Source organism: Fusarium solani, assembly GCF_023522795.1.
Source record: "Fusarium solani strain SB1 chromosome Unknown bctg00000015, whole genome shotgun sequence".
NCBI lineage: Eukaryota > Fungi > Ascomycota > Sordariomycetes > Hypocreales > Nectriaceae > Fusarium > Fusarium solani.
Genome location: NW_027072143.1, coordinates 965,591 through 984,500, shown reverse-complemented (window position 1 = coordinate 984,500; position 18,910 = coordinate 965,591). Strand labels below are relative to the sequence as shown.

The following is an 18,910-nucleotide window of genomic DNA, read 5'->3' as shown; positions in this document are numbered from 1 at the left end:
CAGAATACTCAGTATCTTCCTCAGGGGGCTCCTATTGCTGTGATCCAACGCCCATGGGGATATCAGGTTGAGGGAGAATGGCACGTTGCGTATTGGGATCAACGGCTTCAGCAACGGCAACAGCGTGCCAATCCTAATATTAATCCCCTCTGGAGTACACTCAACCTTCAGGCTATGGATCAGTCATATCGGAATCAGCAAATTGTGGTCCCAGGCACGAATTGGCCTTCGCCGGCTATAGGGATGACTACCTATCTGCCAACAATTGCACGTTTAGAGAATGCAGGGGTTCACGTCGCGAATGTTGACCAAAATGGCTATATTCAGTGGTATTGGCAGGGAAGGCAGTGATCTCTTTGGCATTGGTAGGTCTTTTGCTCTTTTAATTAACGGCTACTCGGCCAAATGAACCCAACATTGCAACTCAGTCACAACTCTATTAAATCGAGCCATTAGGTCATAATAAATATACTCGGAAATTCGCTTTTTCTTTCTCCGTGCAATAATACATACCAATTACATTTTCCATCAATCCTGCAAATGTTACAGGGGGGGTTCCCGCTTCTATACCGTTCCTCCTGTAATTCGAGGTCCCTTTCACAAGCATCCCAGATATGCTGCATCCCTCGCCGCTGTACGAAGGGCTGCCCTGCCCTCTCTTTCTCAACACTCTGTTCAACCCGTTCATTCTCAGCTTTATCCCAATCAAGATAACTCTCCTTCTCCTCCCTGGTCCACTCTCTGATGCCATTTCTCTCCCTGCAATGCCTCCCCATTTGCTTGTAGTCAAGGCACCAGTCAAGCTCTGCTTTGGAGTAACGCATAGGTAGCTTCATGGCCTTCCGGTATTGTTGATTAGTCTTGATGGCTCCCTGAGGCAATGTAGCATATCAGGCCTCCCGTGCTTCTTTGTATCGTTGGAAGATAGCACGAGGGTCATCAGCTCGCAAGGCAGGAACTGCTGTTGTACGTGCTGCAGTAACAGTTGCTGGTCCAGCTGCTAGAGGAGATAGTATACGAGTTGCCGTCTGTATTGTCGTATGTGTTGTTGTAATTGCTATAGTCTCAGATACTATAGAAGACCCTGACGGAGACGACGGGGACAATGAGCGGGTCACAGAGCGAGTAGATGTGTGTGTTGTTGTATGTTTTGTTGTAGAGGTGTCGGTAGAAGCCTGCAACAGATGTTCGTAACGCAAGGGGCATGCTTTCGACCTCATGTTGTGGCCTTGCTGGTGACATCTCGAACACTTTGGTGGTGCCTTTGGTTGTAATGCTTTCTCAACAGCTTCGAATGCACAAGGCTCACGCTGTGTGCTTGTTGGTGGCAGCGTTGAACTAGCTGCTAGGTGGTCGAACTGCTTTCGAGGCTCAATGAGAAGCTGGGGGCTTCCTGAGCGTTGGAGGTACCAATGTGAATGGAAATGATGTAGTAGAAGGGGCTGATACTCGTCCAGTAAAGGTTTCAGGCTATGAGCACAAGGTAGACCAAGAGTCTTAGTAAAGACCCCTGTACACGCAGGATGCTGTCTTGATAGTCGTTGCCGTTGGGCCTCAACCCTCCGCAGGGCTTCATGTGATATCCAACCACGGATGTTGCTATACAATGCCCCGGATAGCTGAAGAGGTATGGTGATATGCTGCCTGGCTTGGTTTGCCTTGAGCTCGGCCAGCTGATTTGCCAGAACAAGCTTGATGGTCCTCCAGGCCTCGAAGAGGTCAACTTGCGATGTTTTCAGGTGACCTTTGATGAGATTGTGAATGCCTTCGGCCCGTGATGTCACATATTGCTCGAAGTGAAGGTATTGATTAGCCCACGCCTTCACAAACCTCTCTTTGTAGAGATCTAGCCAGGTCTCCATGATATAGCCCACCTCGTTGATATGGCCAGGGATGTAACGGTCCTTGAACTTCTCAAGCCTCTCGTTGTAGATATCTTCAGTCGGTGAGGCTACAATCTCATGCCAAGAGTCGTAGAATTCCTTCCACTCTTTCTGCCCTTGAGGATCGTTTTTATCCTGAGTAAATGCGGGCATACAATAGGTCAGGACCGCTTTGTTGATATGCCATAGGCATAGCATCGGGGTTGACTGAGGGAAGCAAGAGGGAGAGGAAACAGCATTCATACAAGCAAGGCAGCGATCTGTAAGTATTACAGAGGGAAGGGCTGCTCCATGAAGCTCATACATATACCGTAAACGCTCAAGAGCCCAGATGAAGTCATGCTCTTCCTCGCCGCTGAGGAATGCAAATGCAATACAGAAGGATCGTTGACAAGCATCAACACCAACTATATCGAGAAGAGGCATCTTATACTTATTGGTCTTATATGTGCAGTCCAATATAAGCACTTCAGGGTACAGTTTGAGGTACGCAAGTGACGCAGGATGTGCAAACAATACTGCTGTAACCCTGCTACTCTCGTCGAGGCGTATTTGGCTCCAGAAGCCCTCACTCTTGAGCTGATCATTAAGGGCATGCATGTTGCTTTGACCTTTGGCAAGGTTTCGCTTGCCCTGTGCAATGCAATTGTAGATATCTTGCTGCGTAGCAATTGTATCCGAGTTCATACGTAGGTATGACATAATCTCCTTTGGTGCAACGCAGGCACTGGAGAGTTGTTGGACTGTTGATTGATCCAAGGATGAGAGCTGACGATGTATTGGATGTGCCACTTGACTGAAGCTTGGTTCGTGATTGTGTTGCTTGAAGTCAGCCCCGGAACGATGCCTCAGACTCCATATAGTCCCGCATCGGCTCTCCTTTGCCATGACAGAGAAGAGGCATCCTGTACGACGTGATACAGTCTGCCGTTGGGGATTCTTTGAGGGACGGGCATACCCTCCGCGGTCACAGCCGAAGATGACTCCAATTCTTTGATTGGAGGTCTTGGAAGACCTCCAGGATGTAAAGGCATAGCCTCGTGGCGCTGCCCAAGCATTGATCGCTGTATGTAGTTCCTCCCGTGAGTTGTAGTTGCCTTCAGGAGGAAGAACATCATCAGGGAAGCGGCGGGAACCCTCAATTGGGTTCATTATAGTAAAAGAAAGGCGCGATAAGTTGAATTGGTGCTGTGTTGAGCTAATGCTGTAGAAGCGGTTGATCATTGAATTGGCACTGAAGCTGTTGACCGTTCAATTGATGCTACAAAAGCTGGTGGTCGCCGAATTGATGGCACATGGGCTTTTGATGGTTGATTTGAAGCTATTGATCGTTGAATTAAAGCCACAGAAGTGTCAGACACGCGTGTTCGTATAATAATGGGGACAGATGGTTAGAAGATGGAGAAGTGAGAATGATTGTTTTAGGATAATGATCATGTCTGTGACTGATCTGTAGATGTGTTATCTCCTTGTTTTTTGTTCTCCCCCTCGTCTCTATATCTGAAGAGGCGAGGCCAAGATACTAGATCTGCTGATCCTGCAACAGGTCTATAACGCTGTTCAGACAATTCATGTATCACCGTGAGACATCTTCCCTTGAGGTAGCTGCCTGTGTAGCACCATTATGCATGCCACTTCTCCAACAAGAAGCTGTTGAGCGTTGAATTGAAGCCGCAGAAGGTATTGATCGTTGAATTGATGTGCCAATTTGAGGTTTGGAACCCCTTTCCGTGCTTATATAACGGATCTTATTGGCACGGCCGGCCGTGTCGAAAGTCACGTGATCTTAACGGCACGACCGGTCGTGTCTATATGAGGGGCCCGCCGTAGCGATTTTCAACCACTGACCTGGCGGCCTGCGCCACGACGCGGTTACCTGTTGTTGTGTGACGCAGGGATGCTGAGTGCACTTGACAAAAAGGTAGTTCTTGTTGTGGTGATTGTAATTATTCTCAGTTAAGTTTCTATGATCTCAATAAGAGGCCCTTTGGGGCCTTATATCTTTGAATGATCCCATCTAGGACTTTGAACCACTAGGAATTGATCCAGGCACCGCCGGCGGTGTGATTATAATCCGTTATGTAAGCATGATAGTTACGTGGGGAACCTGTATAGGCACGGCCCCGTACACTGCACGGGGCGGCCAATACATGGGCACCTGAGGTGCCCAAATAACCTTGGGCATCCCCCCTAGGGAACGTCATATAATTGGCTCGAGACTCCCCACACCATGACAAGGCAATAAAGCCTCAGCCGACCTTCATGACTCGTACCGCTGGTACAACAGCACTAACACCTAATGACATATATCAAGACATCAAATTCTGCGTGGATTCAACAATACCATCATTGATACATGGAGTTGGTGTTGAATTGAAACGAAACGGATATGGGCCAAAGAATATAGTCACTTTCTATTTTAATAGCCGAAATATTTTGAGCGGTGAATTGGCACATATGCGCTGTGCTCTTGCTCCTCACATTTGAATCTGTTTTGATCCTGCGCAGGCCGGTGTGTTCCTCGTCGATCTATAGAATCGTGCTCACGGCCAAATCATGTGTTCAAGACTTTAACTGCCGAATAACTCACACTTAAACTGCAGCAGTATCTTGAATTAAAAACTTTTTTCTTTCTCTCTTTCCTTTCTCATCAGTCCAGCAACAGCTCTCCAAAGTAGCCCCAAACCGTCTGTTGTATGTTATGTATTGGTTCCACGCTTAGTCAGGCGGCGCACCTGGGTGCGCAACTTTATTTGGGCACCTAGGTGCCCATGTATTGGCCGCCACGGTGGAATGGATGGATATGGATCCATTATGGATGTGAATCCACAATGTGGAAAGGATTTCCACATACCGGGGAAGGGAGTAAGTCCCGTGCAAAACTCAACCCCTGACAAATCGCCATTATTCCCTCCAAGGCTCTGCCAGTCTATGATCCAACTACCGATCAATCCTGCACGTAGCCAACTGCGTAAAGTCTGGCGGTAGCGAGTAGCATCATCGGAACAGCTGAACGGCCATTCCAGGTGCTAGACAGGGGACCAAAGTACAGGTATGCGTTGTCTTAGACCTGGTATATTAGTTGGTGTGCACTTCGGACTCAACCTATTAACTAGGGGCTCGGCGGTATTTGTAAAATCTCGGCTAAGATTTAAGGAATATCCACTGCATTCCACAATTTCCATATGTGGCCGGCTGCTGTGGAGTGGTAGTAAATCCACAACAGGGTCTGATGGAATGGAGTGTATTTGATATGGATCCATATGTGAATCCATATGTGGGTTTTCGTGGAGTGGCTTTGAACCCCGTGTGCTCCCGAGAAGCTAAAGGCTTTTGTCGCTCCTACCCTCGCCCGCAGTATCAGGGAATCAAGGCAAGGCTTCGCTTATTGTTGATTAGTATGCTTCCACCATTTGTTGTCGAATTGCGCAGTGATGCTGGGTGTGCTTGATAAAATCAAGGTTATTATTATTATTGTCATGGTGAGAGCTCCCTAGGGGTTTATATCCCATGCGATTCCATCTAGGACTTTCAACTTTCAATCTAGGACTTTGTGATGTGACCCTGAAGTGAGGGGGAAGCTCCCAATTATTCCAACAAGATATGGGATCTGTTCTTTAAAGACTACGAATGGTTGAATAAAGCACGCGAGAGCGGCCATCCGCCTATCCTAGTAGGAAAAGGCTTGAAGAGGATGTATCATGGCAGAATCAAAGGCTGGGAAAGAGAGCATTTATGTCTTCTTTGTGAAGGTTATGAGGATCTTAGGCTATTTAAGAAATGCCTGCAACCACATTTCCTGCATACACACGGAAGAATGGTGACATACGACTACGCCTTCGAAGCTCATCAGATCACGTTGAATGCATCGTGCGCTTTCAACGCCAACCTCGCAGACCCAGTCCTTACAAGGTGGCCGGAACGGCTAAGCGAGCTCATATCTCGAGAGCGGCAGTCATCATACCTTATCTACGGCGAAAAGAGAATAAGGGGCGCCCAAGTTTTTGGCCTAGGAAAGAACCTCCAAGCGGACGAGTCAGTTGCGCGGATATGTAAAATCATGATAGACTCCAAGGATGGTAAGCGGTTTAGTTGTCTAGTTTGCAGCCAGCCTCCTTGGCTTTTTACCCAAAATCAGTCATCTTACACTTTTGAATATGCGGACGACTATGATGAGATTTACCGAAGGCATATTCTGAAAAAGCTCAAGGAATACAACGAAGGCCCACGAACGAGAAAGTGCGAAGCGTGCACGATGAAAGGCGATGAAACTTTTGACCGCCTTTGAATTATATGTTTAGTCAAGTGATAATTTCATAGTCTATATACCACATCCTTTCATTTGCAAAACACCATTAGCATGTGTACTACTAAGAGATCAACGCAATCTCTAGTCAAATTCGCAAAAAAAAACTCCGAGACTTGGTATCCAATGGATCCGCATCCGCCGATATCAGTTATTGGATGCCGGGCGTTGTAGAATTATAGACGCAGCCACAAGGTTCTACCAGTCGTCACTTAGCATTTCCATGCCCATGCAGTTGTTGCGCCCCTCTAGATCCTCACAAATAGTTCCATAATCTCTGCGTTGCATGCCACCCTCGTCGCTACCTCCCATGTTAATTGCTTGGGAGGATACCCGACCCGATCTTCTAGCTCAGTCAACCTATCAAGGGCCGGGCTTGCACTATAACAAAGAACGCGTTGTCAATATATCATAGCACTATATCCCAATGCCAACACAGTGGACTTTCTTTAGTCTTCCTGCTTCCTGCAGTTAAAGACTCATGCCTAACTACATCATAAAAGGATAATCAACCTCTCTGCTTTGATCTCTATACGAAAAATAAGACAGAATTATCCCTTTCTATCTTCTAAACATATTTGTAATTTCTCAACGCGATGCCGAGAACCACGATCGTTCGGTTGTATAAGTCTAGCCACGCTATCCGCTACCGCTAGGTTTAGGAACCAGCACCGCCTCCTTCGTCCCCTCTCTCCACCGGCGATAGATCACCTGCACGAGAATACACAATTGTACTTATTTCGCGATATCGACACATCAAGGTCTGCCAACGAGCAGGTCATCAAGCCAGGCGACTACATCGACTCGCTGAAGGGTAAGATATTTAGACAGTAGCATATGAACTGGTTCGCGGACACCGGATGACTGAGGCATAAGACAAACTTGAAGCGATTGGCAATGGATTGTAAAGGGAAAGAGCCAAAGAGCCCTGCTCATAGCCTGAGTTCTAATCTAACCTTGAACTAAAGAATACTAACTGACATCAAGCCAAACGGCGACCCGCATGCGCCTTAGTCTATTGTCGGGGCCGTGATAGATTTGCTCGCCATCGAACCTCTCATATTTGGTCACAGAGTGGGTCATGAAGCGACCCGAGCCCTCTGCCATGCCCCGTACTGCATTGCATCCGCTCCGCCATCCCTTTGCGTCTCTGAATGCGAGCGGACCCTACGTGGTCTAGCCTATGTATCCCCTAGTAGCCCTGGGCCTTTCCCACCCCTGCCCGCAGCTGGTATACTACGCACCCGATGCGAATCGCTCCCCCACTACCACCCTGGCCTGGTCATAATTATCAGCAAGTTGCAGAGGGAAGCGAGCAGCGCACTTACATTGCTTCCAATTTTCGGTCATGATCGCGTAGCATGAGTCTTTATCATACCATAACGGCGAAAAGATATCTCGGTCAGGCCCGTCGCAGCCAAAGCTCCAAAAAACGGAATACTCGTACAACACCTTGTTGTGACGACCTATTCCGACCAGGCGATGGTCTCCGTTGCCCATCGACAAAGAAGAGTGGTTATTGCACCATTCTTTTGCCGTCTCGCTTACGCCTTCCTCACTTGTACCTTTGGAGTTTTCCGTATCGGCTTCATTAAAACAGCTTCGAGGCTGGATCCCCTTATTTGGGTCAGTCGTCGTAGTTGTTGTCGCCTGGCTTGTTGATATCAGAGTGCTTATCTGCTTCGTTTTCGTAGTCAGCGTAGTCAGTGGGCTCTTAAGTAATGTTCCTGTGCCTTGGCTTGAAGCTGGGGTGACGGCGGTTGATGACGCTCCGCTTCCCGTCGTCCCTAACTTAGATGGCTGTGTTGTTCCCCCCTCCCCTGTACTCGTTGTCAAGGTAACTGATAGAGCCGTGGATGGTATGCTTATAGCAGACGAGCTGGAGGAAGACGTTGCTTCGCTCGTCTCTTCTGTCTTAGTGTCCGCGGTAGATCCATTCTCGGTTGTGAGGGCGGACGAAGAGCCCGTTGACCCTTGCGTCCTGCGGCTCGTTGTCGTGGCGGCCTTGCTGGAGACGGCGGGCATATCAGAGGACGTGCTCGTTGCCATCTCGGTCGAGCCTTGTGGCTTCTCCGATGCATAGGTGCTTTTGGGTGGCGTGGATGGACTGCTCGTCGGCTCAGAGCTGGAAGGGCCTGCCGTAGACTGCGCCGCTGGCGGCAGAGATCCAGTCTTGATCTGATGTGCGCTGGAGCCTCGCGAAGGGTACTGGGATGCGCCAGAGATGAGGGTCGAGCTGGTAACTATGGCCTCGGACTTCACTGCCGCAGGGGATGAAGCCGCCGGCGTTGTGGTCGCCGATAGCTGGAGGGTTGGTGGACAGCCCGTCAACCACGTAGCCGAGTACTTGGGTTTCTCATAGGGCACAGTATACAATTTGTTTGGGAAAATATTATCTATATTCTCCTTGGGATTTAAACGTTCCACATCCTCACGACTGATGCCCAGCTCGTTGATCACTAGACCGAAATATTCCCCTGACTTTGGGGTCCAATGCCCGTACTGAAACGAGCAAGCGCGGACGAGAGAGAAATACGTGAAGATATAGAATAGTATCATGATTTTGTCTTCTCCAGGAGTCCATGGGGCAGCCAGCCTACCGAGATACTTATATAGCAGGCCCGAACAGGCAGCATGGCGATAAACAGACGCCTCAGCACAAGCTCACTGGGCCGCCAGCGGCAGCTTTGGTTGTATATGGCTATAATCGGCATTGCCGGTGATTTTTTTCCACTTCTATTGCGCCTGGGATCCCTTACAACCGCAATAGCAATCACCCCCTCGAATGGGCCGGGCGGGCCAGCCGTGTATGGCCCTTGAGGGTGGGGGAGACGCCAGAATCGGCCGAAGCCATGAAGCTCACTCCGTAGCCGACACCGGGGCTCGGCACGCTGATCGTGCAACAACAGCCGCTCTGTTCAAGGGCTCGAATAAGTAAGGGGGGGTGGCTTTGGAGCAACCCGACGGAAATGATAGCCGTAATACAACCGAAGCTTGCAACAAAGAAGTATGCCCAGTGATTTCAATAAGATGAAGTATAGATCTCAGAAAGGGAGGTATGGCTAATTTGACGATTGAGCTCGTGGTTATGTGGCCTATAGGCTATATACGATCTGTTTCTATAGAAGTCAGCTGAAGGCGTACGCTTGGATTTTGAGATAGCCTGACACAATTCATCCAGCTTGAAACCACTGACGCTACCCCCGAGCTTGGATGAAAGGTTCTTGGCCTGTTCAATAAACTACTTATACCAGCTGCTGAGAAAGAGTCAATTATTGGCTTATTGCTTCACTATCAAAACAGTCGGGTAAGAAATGTCGGTCAAATATGGTTAGTTAAGCTAGCAGGTCGCTTATGCGCCGAGAGCACTGAAGGAGTGTTATTCAAATTGTTGGCAGATGCGAGGAATGTTGCAAACGTGGACTTGCACTATGTTGGAGAGAATGGATGGATTACCATGCCATGGGCCAGTGGTTCGGGTTGGTGATTCTTCGAAGCCATTCTCGCCCTGGCGCAACATCGCAATGTGGATCTTTTGGCTCAGTTGACCCATCGAGGGCCGGGCTTCAACTATAATAAAGAATACATTGTCAACACATCATAGCGTCATGACCCAATGCTAACGCAGTGTCCTTTTTTAACCTTCTACTGCCGGCAGTAGAAGAGTCATACCTAGCTGGATTATGATGAAAGGTTAAGCCTCTCATAGGGTATTTAACTTTGCCTGCTTTAACCTCCGTACGAGAAACAAGAGAGAATTTTCCATCTTCCAAAGACTACAGTCTCTCAAGACAATGTCTGCCAACACAATGCCTGCGAGAACCACAATCAATCAGGGAAGAACGGTCACTCGGCCGTACGACATTGACGCCGCCGCCGAGTACAGGGACCAACCACCTCTCCCTCCTGCCCTCTTCGAACAAAAGAAACATCAAATCAAGCACAATACGGAATCTCTCTCTATTTATAATAGAGATACGACAATCAGGCTCCATGAGCAGCGGGCCGTGCTTCAGCCAGTCGACTATACAACCCGTTCGCCCCGATAAACTTTCACTTTTCTCTTTCTCACTCTGTTCACTAGAAAAACCATCCCTTTCGGCCTTCGTAGACTACATGACTTCTTACCTAATAGACACACCAACCTAACAAGGCGGCGAAGCCAAGCTACTAGATAAGATCATTCAAAAAGTCGTGGTAAACACTTCTCTATGACCATACAATATCAACCATCACTCCTCACGACACCCCTGCCAAGCGCTTTGCATCTCCTGTAAAGTTAGCTTCTCATAGAGACACCGCCGGTGGTGCAAATATGATCATTTAAGTGGCATATATATGAGAGAGAGGTATCCTCTCCCCCATCTCGAGAGACAGCATTCATATATGTAGTTAAGAAGAGTAAATGATTCACCAGCGCTGTGTGAGAAATGCATTGTATTTACAAAAATGGAAATATGGGGCAGAAATGCTACACGGTGATTGGTCAGAAGGGGAAATGCAATGCAGTTCTGGCGTGCATTCTCGAGTAGCGAAGACCACCACAAAGGGGCGTAGAATGTCGACTCAAAAATGGTGTATTGTGATAACTCAGGCGAAGTCTATCTTTGCGAGCACTCGGTACTCTACAAAATCCTCACCATTGATGGTAATACTATTCCCCTGTGACACCAACATGCCGTTGAGGTGCTCATTTTCCCGGCGAGTATAATCAACACCGCCGTAGCTCTTAATATCCTCAGGCTTGCACTGACCATTTTTGTTTTGTTCTGGCTTAGCATTCGCCTTACGTCCATGACGGGATTTATGTCTCGAGTTCCCAGATCCCAGTAGTGAATCTGACGCAGTTTCGCAAGGTCTACTGGAGGCTTTGGTGCCACTTGGACCCTCATAATTCCACTCACTGATATGCTTCACAGACTGTCCGCGACCGCAAAAATGATCATCGATATGGTCACATCGTTTGGTCCATGCTTTCTCCAGATCGTTGATGCCGCTGATCTCGATCACCCTGATGCAAAAGCCGCACCAGAATCTATTATCGCGATTGCAGTCTTTCTCAGCCTGGCAATGCTGGAGGCTCTCGTGTCTCTTCCAGTCATCTTTGCTGCCAAAGTTTCTTTGACAGTTGAAGAACGTACAACTCCATGGCTTTGCATGTCTCTTCAGATGTTTCCTAAGAGTGCGTGTAAGTAGAGCAAAGGAGGGCTTGTTGGTGCTGGGCAGTGCCTACTTGAGCATGCATTTTCTGGGCAACTTCTTCTGGCAAACTGTACATCCATGCATTTGCTTTCGGCTCGTACTAAATAGCACATTCTGTGTTGAGGCATCACTCTTGGATCCGGCAGAGTAATCTTTCAGGTGGCCTTTGGTGCGGGGTTTGGGTGTCCTATCGACGATCTGTTTCGGAGACTCTAAGGTTGAACTGACTGAGTCCTCCAAAGATTGTACTGGAGGAGCTAATATCTCTTCAAATGTGCCATCTGCATGAGCCATCCTGACATCAGGTTGATAAGATTCCTGATTGTTTGGGCCCTGAGAACCAGACGCATGCATAGGTAGTTGATAATTCTGTGGCATTTCCTCTACGGGCATTGCTTCGGTGCCGCCTCGCATTTCAGATCCAGAAGAATCATTGCCGGCTCTAGGGAATTTCTGTTGGATCGGGTTCGATGTTTGCCAACGAGTAGAGGGGATGGAAAGACGGTCCAGATCACATAATGGAGGTTTACTAGAACCGGTGAGCACGAATTGGGGAGATGGGTCAGTAGGCTTCAACATACCGACAATCATACATACTGAGATCCTCATCAGCATCATACTTTTTTCCATGAATTCGAAGCAGGTGCTGACGGAAGTTATCGGCTCTTGACCAGGCCTTGTGCTCCATCGTACAGCCGTTAAAATTGCACTTGTACAGGCAACCTCCGACTGAGAAATCCTTATGGACACCCCTCCTGTGCCTGTCGAGGTCCCCCTGAGAGGGGAAGCCTTTTCCCCACAGGCATCCCTCAACAGTACATGTGAACGGTAGGATATGCCTGAGCATATGTTTTCTGAGGACGTTTAGCGAGCCAGTCTCTGGGGTGTAGTGCGATGGTCATTTGACTGACCTTAACCTCGACTTGGACGGGTTGTCTTTTCCGCATTGGTCACAGCGGTGGCTGTTCGAATGCTCGTGGGAGGGCAGTTGTGGTTCCATGATGAAATTCTCCCCTAGTCCCAGCCAGACGACTGGAGCTTGACGGATGCTAAGATTCGTAGGCCGATCTTGGGAAATTAGGTCTATGGCCCAGTCGATTGAAAGATTTGGAGGATACACCGCGGTCTGGATACCGTCATCCATTAACAACTGTGTTTTGTTGTTGGGGCTGACGGTCTCTCGGACTTGTCACGGCAAATGACAAGAAAGAGGATATGCTAGGTGACTAGGTGGAGGTGTTAGCTTTATGACACTTTATGGAAATCATGTTACAAACAGCCCATACCGACACGAGGAACCGAGAAACGAAGAACAAGAATATTCTAATATTCAACCCCTGCTATAGGACGAGAAATTCACGCACGAGAATGGGCGATTGGGGTCGTGGAAGGTGGCCAAGAATAAGAAAGCAGAAGGCGGTTAGTTACTTATAGTTCTATATCAGAGTCAGCCTGAGAGCTTGACCATGGGGTCCCTGTGGGGTCAAGCAGGAGCTTAGAAAGCATTGATGGGTGTTAGATGCGTGGTGTTAAGATGGATCCCTGCATGAGGCAAGGGGAGTCGGATAAGAACAGGAGAGGCGATTAAGTGGGGGTGTAATGAAAGAAGTGTCCGAACTTGAACATGGATGTGCGACTCTAGGGAGTGTCTGACAATTAGTCGATGAGGGAAGGGAGGATGGCGTATATGGCAGTGGGACGATCGTAGTATTCCCAAGGGATAACCCGGCCGTGCTGGGTTTACGTTGGCAGGGGATCAGTCGAGTACTCTGAAGCAGCGGGTGTAAGTCACGTCTAGTAATGTGCTGAAGGTGTTGAGTATAACCAACTTATATTAATATCTAGGGTAGCTGGTACATAAGAAAGTGCTAATGAGTGTGTTTTATATATTTGGGCTGGCTCACGGTGAGTTGTGAGCAGCATCGTGAGTCCTGCTGAGACTCACGGTACGTACCGGCCCAGAGCGTGAGTCGTTAGTTGATTGGAGGATCTTGTGGGTCGCACGTGATCCCGGCGGTTTTCATAACCGGTGCCGTGACAGGTAGACCCGGCGAAGGGCCTGTTGGCTCACCCTAGGGATCTGAATCCGAAGGACCTACGATTCCTAAGCTAAGTAATATGCAATCGTAATTGTATTACCTTGATGCCTGATATCGCCTTGTGGGAAGAGCACTAGCCTGAAACTTCGCGTAGACCTGCTGCTAGTTTTGCGGTACTAAAAACGTCGATGATGACATACTGTCGCAGGGTAGGCATGATCTTCACGGCCTCATGAAGCAACTGCGTTAGTAATCTAGCCGTATGCTTCAAGTAACTCTGCGGGATGGAACACCCCGCACAAGGGACAACTTCAGACAACAATCAATCAACACACTGCTGCTGCCCATTATCGTTTACCTGACCCTTGATCCTTTTAGCACGCTCAGTGCGACACATACTCTTAGAAGTATCTATCGCAACTAAATCTTAGGTTAGTGCCTTCCTGTGGGCACCCGATGCTAAAGTTATCATCAGCTATTAGATAAACCAGAGACATAGCAAAGGCCTTATGCACTCACCATGTAGTACCAGTTTCATATTCATAACATCCGCTCAAGGCAAGATAATTACTAGCATCACCTTTTATGAACTGTATTACCTGCTGTCCGGCCTCCGTGACGACTCCGGTTGCTTGATGTCCTGTGGTAGTAGGAACCTTCACCCCATTATCCATGCCGGGCTCTAGATTAAAAGCTAGGCAGTGGAAGTGGCAGAGCGATGTACTGAGGACCTTGACTAAAATCTTACCCTCGTTCGGCTTCGGCATCTCCACATCGTTTCGTCTTTTTTCGCCAGCCCAAGCTTCTGCCCATTGTAGCCGTTGCTTGGTTGTTTCTTTTAATATAGGTATTCGCTGCGTAGCCCTCCATTTGTGACCTTAAAGTGCGCAGACAACTCGCTTGGTTGTCGTACGCGATATTTGACCACCTAACGCGCCACCTAACGCGCCACCTAACGCGCCATATGTGATCTTGCGGTCTTTTTTAAGTAACACAATAACGTACTTAATATCAGAAGGTGTAAGCCTCTTTGGCCGGCTTTCACGGGACTTCTTTTGGACCATGCCATCTTACTTCCGGTACGTTACAGTCTTAAACGTAGTTGATGGTGTTGCATTGAACTCTCGCGCCAAATCGCGATGGATTCTTCCCTTAGATATCTCATTAAAAATAAGGGCTCTTTGGACCTCATTGAGTTCATGGTTTTGTCGTCAATTTACGCTTATAGCGGCACCAAAAATAGGCTGTGAACACGCCATTTGAGGAAAGTGTGCAAGGTTGAAGTGCAACGCGTGTCGAAGGGCGACGGGCCGGATTACGCGGTGTCAGGTTTTGTTCGCAGACTTTTGGACCGGAATCTTTATTGTAGCTCTGAAGACCCAATCACCGTCCAAGATGTTGGGCTAACTTCCCATGGTAATGCCACTGTAATTGGCTACGAAGTCGGAAGCTTGTTCGCGGCCAGAGACCCTGTAGGGCACGGATGTAACGGATCCTAGTTGGGCTCCTACCCACTATCGTCTCTTTTCAGAATCACCCGCGCAGCTTGATAAATTATCCGGGCAGTGCAGTCGGAGGCGAGTCATACATGCACAGCTAGCTGTGCGTTTAAGACCACGTGACCTTTTGCACAGCTAGCTGTGCAGATAAGATCCGTTATGTAAGCCCGATTTGGTGTAACACCTCAAACTGGCACACCAATTCAAGGATCAACAGCTTCTGTGGCTTCAATTCAGCGATCAATAGCATCAATTCAACGACTCACAGCCTCTGTGGCTTCAGTCCGACGACCAACAGCTTCTGTGGCATCGATTGAACGAGCAATAGCTTCTGCGGCATTAATTGAACGATGTGACGGGAGCGTCCGGAGTGCTGGACCCAGGGTGGGGCCGATACATAGCTATGCGCACGGGGCAGGCCACAGGGACTGTCATACGCGTCTACGCGTCCACGCGCCTGCCCGCATTCTCTCTTTCCTCTCCATCGTAGTATTCTCGCAATACAGTGGCATTACCTCTTGAGTTGATCTCATCTGGCCCGTGACAAACGACCAGCAAATTCTGTGGCATCAATTCAACTTGCCGCGCCTTTCTTCTGCTATAATGAACCCAATTGAGGGCCCCCGTTGCTTCCCTAGTGATGCCCTTCCTCCTCAACACGACTACAACTCACTAGAGGACCTACGTGTAGCAATCAATGCTTGGGCAGCGCCACGAGGCTATGCCTTTGTGGTCTTGAGGTCTTGGAAGACCACCACTGGAAGAACTGGAATTATCTTCGGCTGTGACCGAGGAGGGCGCCCTCCTGACACAAAGAAACGGCAACGGCAACGGCAAACTGTATCACGTCGTACGGGATGCCTCTTCTCTGTGATTGCAATGGAGAGCCTATGCAAGACTACATGGAGTGTAAGGCATCGCCCTCTGGAAGGCTCTGATCAGCATAATCACGAACCAAGCCTCAGTCAACTGGCACATCCAACACATCGTCAGCTATCATCCTCGGATAGGTCAACAGTCCAACAACTCGCCAATGCCGGCGTTGCGCCAAAGGAGATTCGATCATACTTGCGTATGAACTCAGATACACTTGCTACACAGCAAGATATCTATAATTGCATTGCACGGGGCAAAAGAGACCTTACCAGAGGTCAAAGCAATATGCATGCCCTTAGTGATCAGCTCAAGAGTGAGGGCTTCTGGAGTCAAATACGCCTTGACGAGAGCAGCAGAGTTACAGCAGTGTTATTTGCACATCCTACGTCACTGGCATACCTCAAACTGTACCCTGAAGTGCTCATCTTGGACTGCACATACAAGACCAATAAGTATAAGATGCCTCTTCTCGATATAGTTGGCGTTGATGCTTGTCAGCGATCCTTCTGTATCGCATTTGCATTCCTCAGCGGCGAGGAAGAGCATGACTTCATCTGGGCTCTTGAGCGTTTACGGTATATGTATGAGCTTCATGGAGCAGCCCTTCCCTCTGTGATACTTACAGATCGCTGCCTTGCTTGTATGAATGCTGTTTCCTCTCCCTCTTGCTTCCCTCAGTCAACCGCGATGCTATGCTTATGGCATATCAACAAAGCGGTCCTGACCTATTGTATGCCCGCATTCACTCGGGATAAAAACGATCCTCAAGGGCAGAAAGAGTGGAAGGAATTCTACGACTCTTGGCATGAGATTGTAGCCTCACCGACTGAGGATATCTACAACGAGAGGCTTGAGAAGTTCAAGCAGCGTTACATCCCTGGCCATATCAACGAGGTGGGCTATATCATGGAGACCTGGCTAGATCTCTACAAAGAGAGGTTTGTGAAGGCGTGGGTTAACCAATACCTTCACTTCGAGCAATATGTGACATCACGGGGCGAAGGCATTCACAATCTCATCAAAGGTCACCTGAAAACATCGCAAGTTGACCTCTTCGAGGCCTGGAGGATCATCAAGCTCGTTCTGGTAAATCAGCTTGCCGAGCTCAAGGCAAACCAAGCCAGGCAGCATATCAGCATACCCCTTCAGCTATCTGGGGCATTGTATAGCAACATCCGTGGTTGGATATCACATGAAGCCCTGCGGAAGGTTGAGGCTCAACGGCAACGACTATCAAGAGAACATCCTACGTGTACAGGGGTCTTCACTAAGACTCTTGGTCTGCCTTGTGCTCATAGCCTGAAGCCTTTACTGGACGAGTATCAGCCCCTTCTACTACATCATTTCCATTCACATTGGCATCTCAAACGCTCAGGAAGCCCCCAGGTTCTCATTGAGCCTCGCAAGCAGTTCGACCGTCTAGCAGCTAGTTCAACGCTGCCACCAACAAGCACACAGTGTGAGCCTAATGCATTTGAAGCTGTTGAGAAAGCAGTACAACCAAAGGCACCGCCAAAGTGTTCGAGATGTCACCAGCAAGGCCACAACATGAGGTCTAAAGCATGCCCCTTACGTTACGAACATCTATTGCAGGCTTCTGCACAAACCTCTACAACAACGCATACAACAACACACACATCTACTCGCTCTATAACCCGCTCATTATCCCCGTCATCCCCATCAGGATCCTCTACAATATCCGAGATTATAGCCATTACAACAACACATACAACAACACGTAGAGCAACTCGTATACTATCTCCTCCAGCAGCCATACCAGCAACTATTACTACAGCAAATGAAAGAGCAGTGCCTGCATTACGAGTTGATGACCCCCTTGCTATCTTCCAAAGATACAAAGAAGCACGAGAGGCCTGGTATGCTACATTGCCTCGGGGGGGCATCAAGACCAATCAACAATACCGGAAGGCCATGAAGCTACCTATGCGTTACCCCAAAGCAGAGCTTGACTGGTGCCTTGACTACAAGCAAATGGGGAGGCACTGCAAAGAGGGAAATAGCACCAGGGAGTGGACCAGGGAGGAGAAGGAGAGTTATCTTGATTGGGATAAAGTTGAGAATGAACGGGTTGAACAGAGTGTTGAGAAAGAGAGGGCAGGGCAGCCCTTCATACAGCAGCGAGGGATGCAGCATATCTGGGATGCTTGTGAAAGAGATCGCGAATTACAGGAGGCATGTTATGGAGGCGGGAACCCCCCCTAAGAACATTTGCAGGATTGATGGAAAATACGATTGGTATGTATCATTGCATAGAGAAAAAAATAGGCGGTTTTCCGAGTATATTTATTGTGACCTAATCGCTCGATTTAATAGAGTTGTGACTGAGTTGCAATGTTGGGTTCATTTGGCCAAGTAGCCGTCAATTGAAAGAGCGAAAGACCTACCAATGCCAAAGAGATCACTGCCTTCCCTGCCAATACCACTGAACATAGCCATTTTGATCAGCATTCGCTACGTGAACCCCTGCATTCTCTAAACGTGCAATTGTTGGCAGATAGGTAGTCATTCCTACCGCCGGTGAAGGCCAATTCGTGCCCGGGACCGCAATTTGCTGATTCCGATATGATTGGTCCATAGCCTGAAGGTTGAGGGTACTCCAGAGGGGATTGATATCAGGATTGGCACGCTGTTGCCGTTGCTGAAGCCGTTGATCCCAATGCGCAACGTGCCACTCACCCTCAACCTGATATCCCCATGGGCGTTGGATCACAGCAACAGGAGCCCCCTGAGGAAGATACTGAGTATTCTGGGCTCTCACAAGGGCTTGAGGATTCTGGGCATAGAGGGCATTGGCGGTAGTTGGATCATTTGGCAAGGTATGTTGAACCCACCAATGGAGCATATGTAGAGGGTTGGTTGCTGGCCAGGGATCATTGGGGCGCCGCTCTCGCTGCTGATTGTTAGCAACGGGGTGTAAAGTGGCCGGTATAATCGTATTTAAAGGATAGGCTCCCGCTGCTGGCGTTGCCGTATTATCCATAAAAATGGGGAAGTCTTGAGGGTTCTGACGCTGACTGGTTGCGGTTGTACATCTTTGCGATACTGCCTGATGAAGGAAAGAAGGGCTCTTCAAGGGGAAGAGGG

At 48.7% G+C, this 18,910-nt stretch overlaps 4 protein-coding genes across 4 annotated transcripts; 2 read left to right on the top strand and 2 right to left on the bottom strand.

The window, feature by feature from the left end:
* Window positions 1–890: 890 nt before the first annotated feature.
* MRS44_018237 (uncharacterized protein) lies at window positions 891–3,035 on the bottom strand (the record flags this gene model as incomplete). Its single annotated transcript, XM_065616434.1, has 3 exons — window positions 891–1,028; window positions 1,084–1,262; window positions 1,310–3,035. The coding sequence occupies 3 exons, from the start codon at window positions 3,033–3,035 to the stop codon at window positions 891–893; spliced, it is 2,043 nt and encodes a 680-aa protein (XP_065472506.1).
* A 4,346-nt stretch (window positions 3,036–7,381) lies between these two features.
* Window positions 7,382–8,748, bottom strand: MRS44_018236 (uncharacterized protein; the record flags this gene model as incomplete). The annotated part of the gene is made up of 2 exons (XM_065616433.1): window positions 7,382–7,467; window positions 7,518–8,748. 2 exons carry the CDS (start codon window positions 8,746–8,748, stop codon window positions 7,382–7,384), a joined length of 1,317 nt encoding a protein of 438 aa, XP_065472505.1.
* A 2,379-nt stretch (window positions 8,749–11,127) lies between these two features.
* Window positions 11,128–11,680, top strand: MRS44_018235 (uncharacterized protein; the record flags this gene model as incomplete). The annotated part of the gene is made up of 2 exons (XM_065616432.1): window positions 11,128–11,377; window positions 11,634–11,680. 2 exons carry the CDS (start codon window positions 11,128–11,130, stop codon window positions 11,678–11,680), a joined length of 297 nt encoding a protein of 98 aa, XP_065472504.1.
* Window positions 11,681–15,532: 3,852 nt separating this feature from the next.
* Window positions 15,533–17,547, top strand: MRS44_018234 (uncharacterized protein; the record flags this gene model as incomplete). The annotated part of the gene is made up of 2 exons (XM_065616431.1): window positions 15,533–17,264; window positions 17,399–17,547. 2 exons carry the CDS (start codon window positions 15,533–15,535, stop codon window positions 17,545–17,547), a joined length of 1,881 nt encoding a protein of 626 aa, XP_065472503.1.
* Window positions 17,548–18,910: the final 1,363 nt, after the last annotated feature.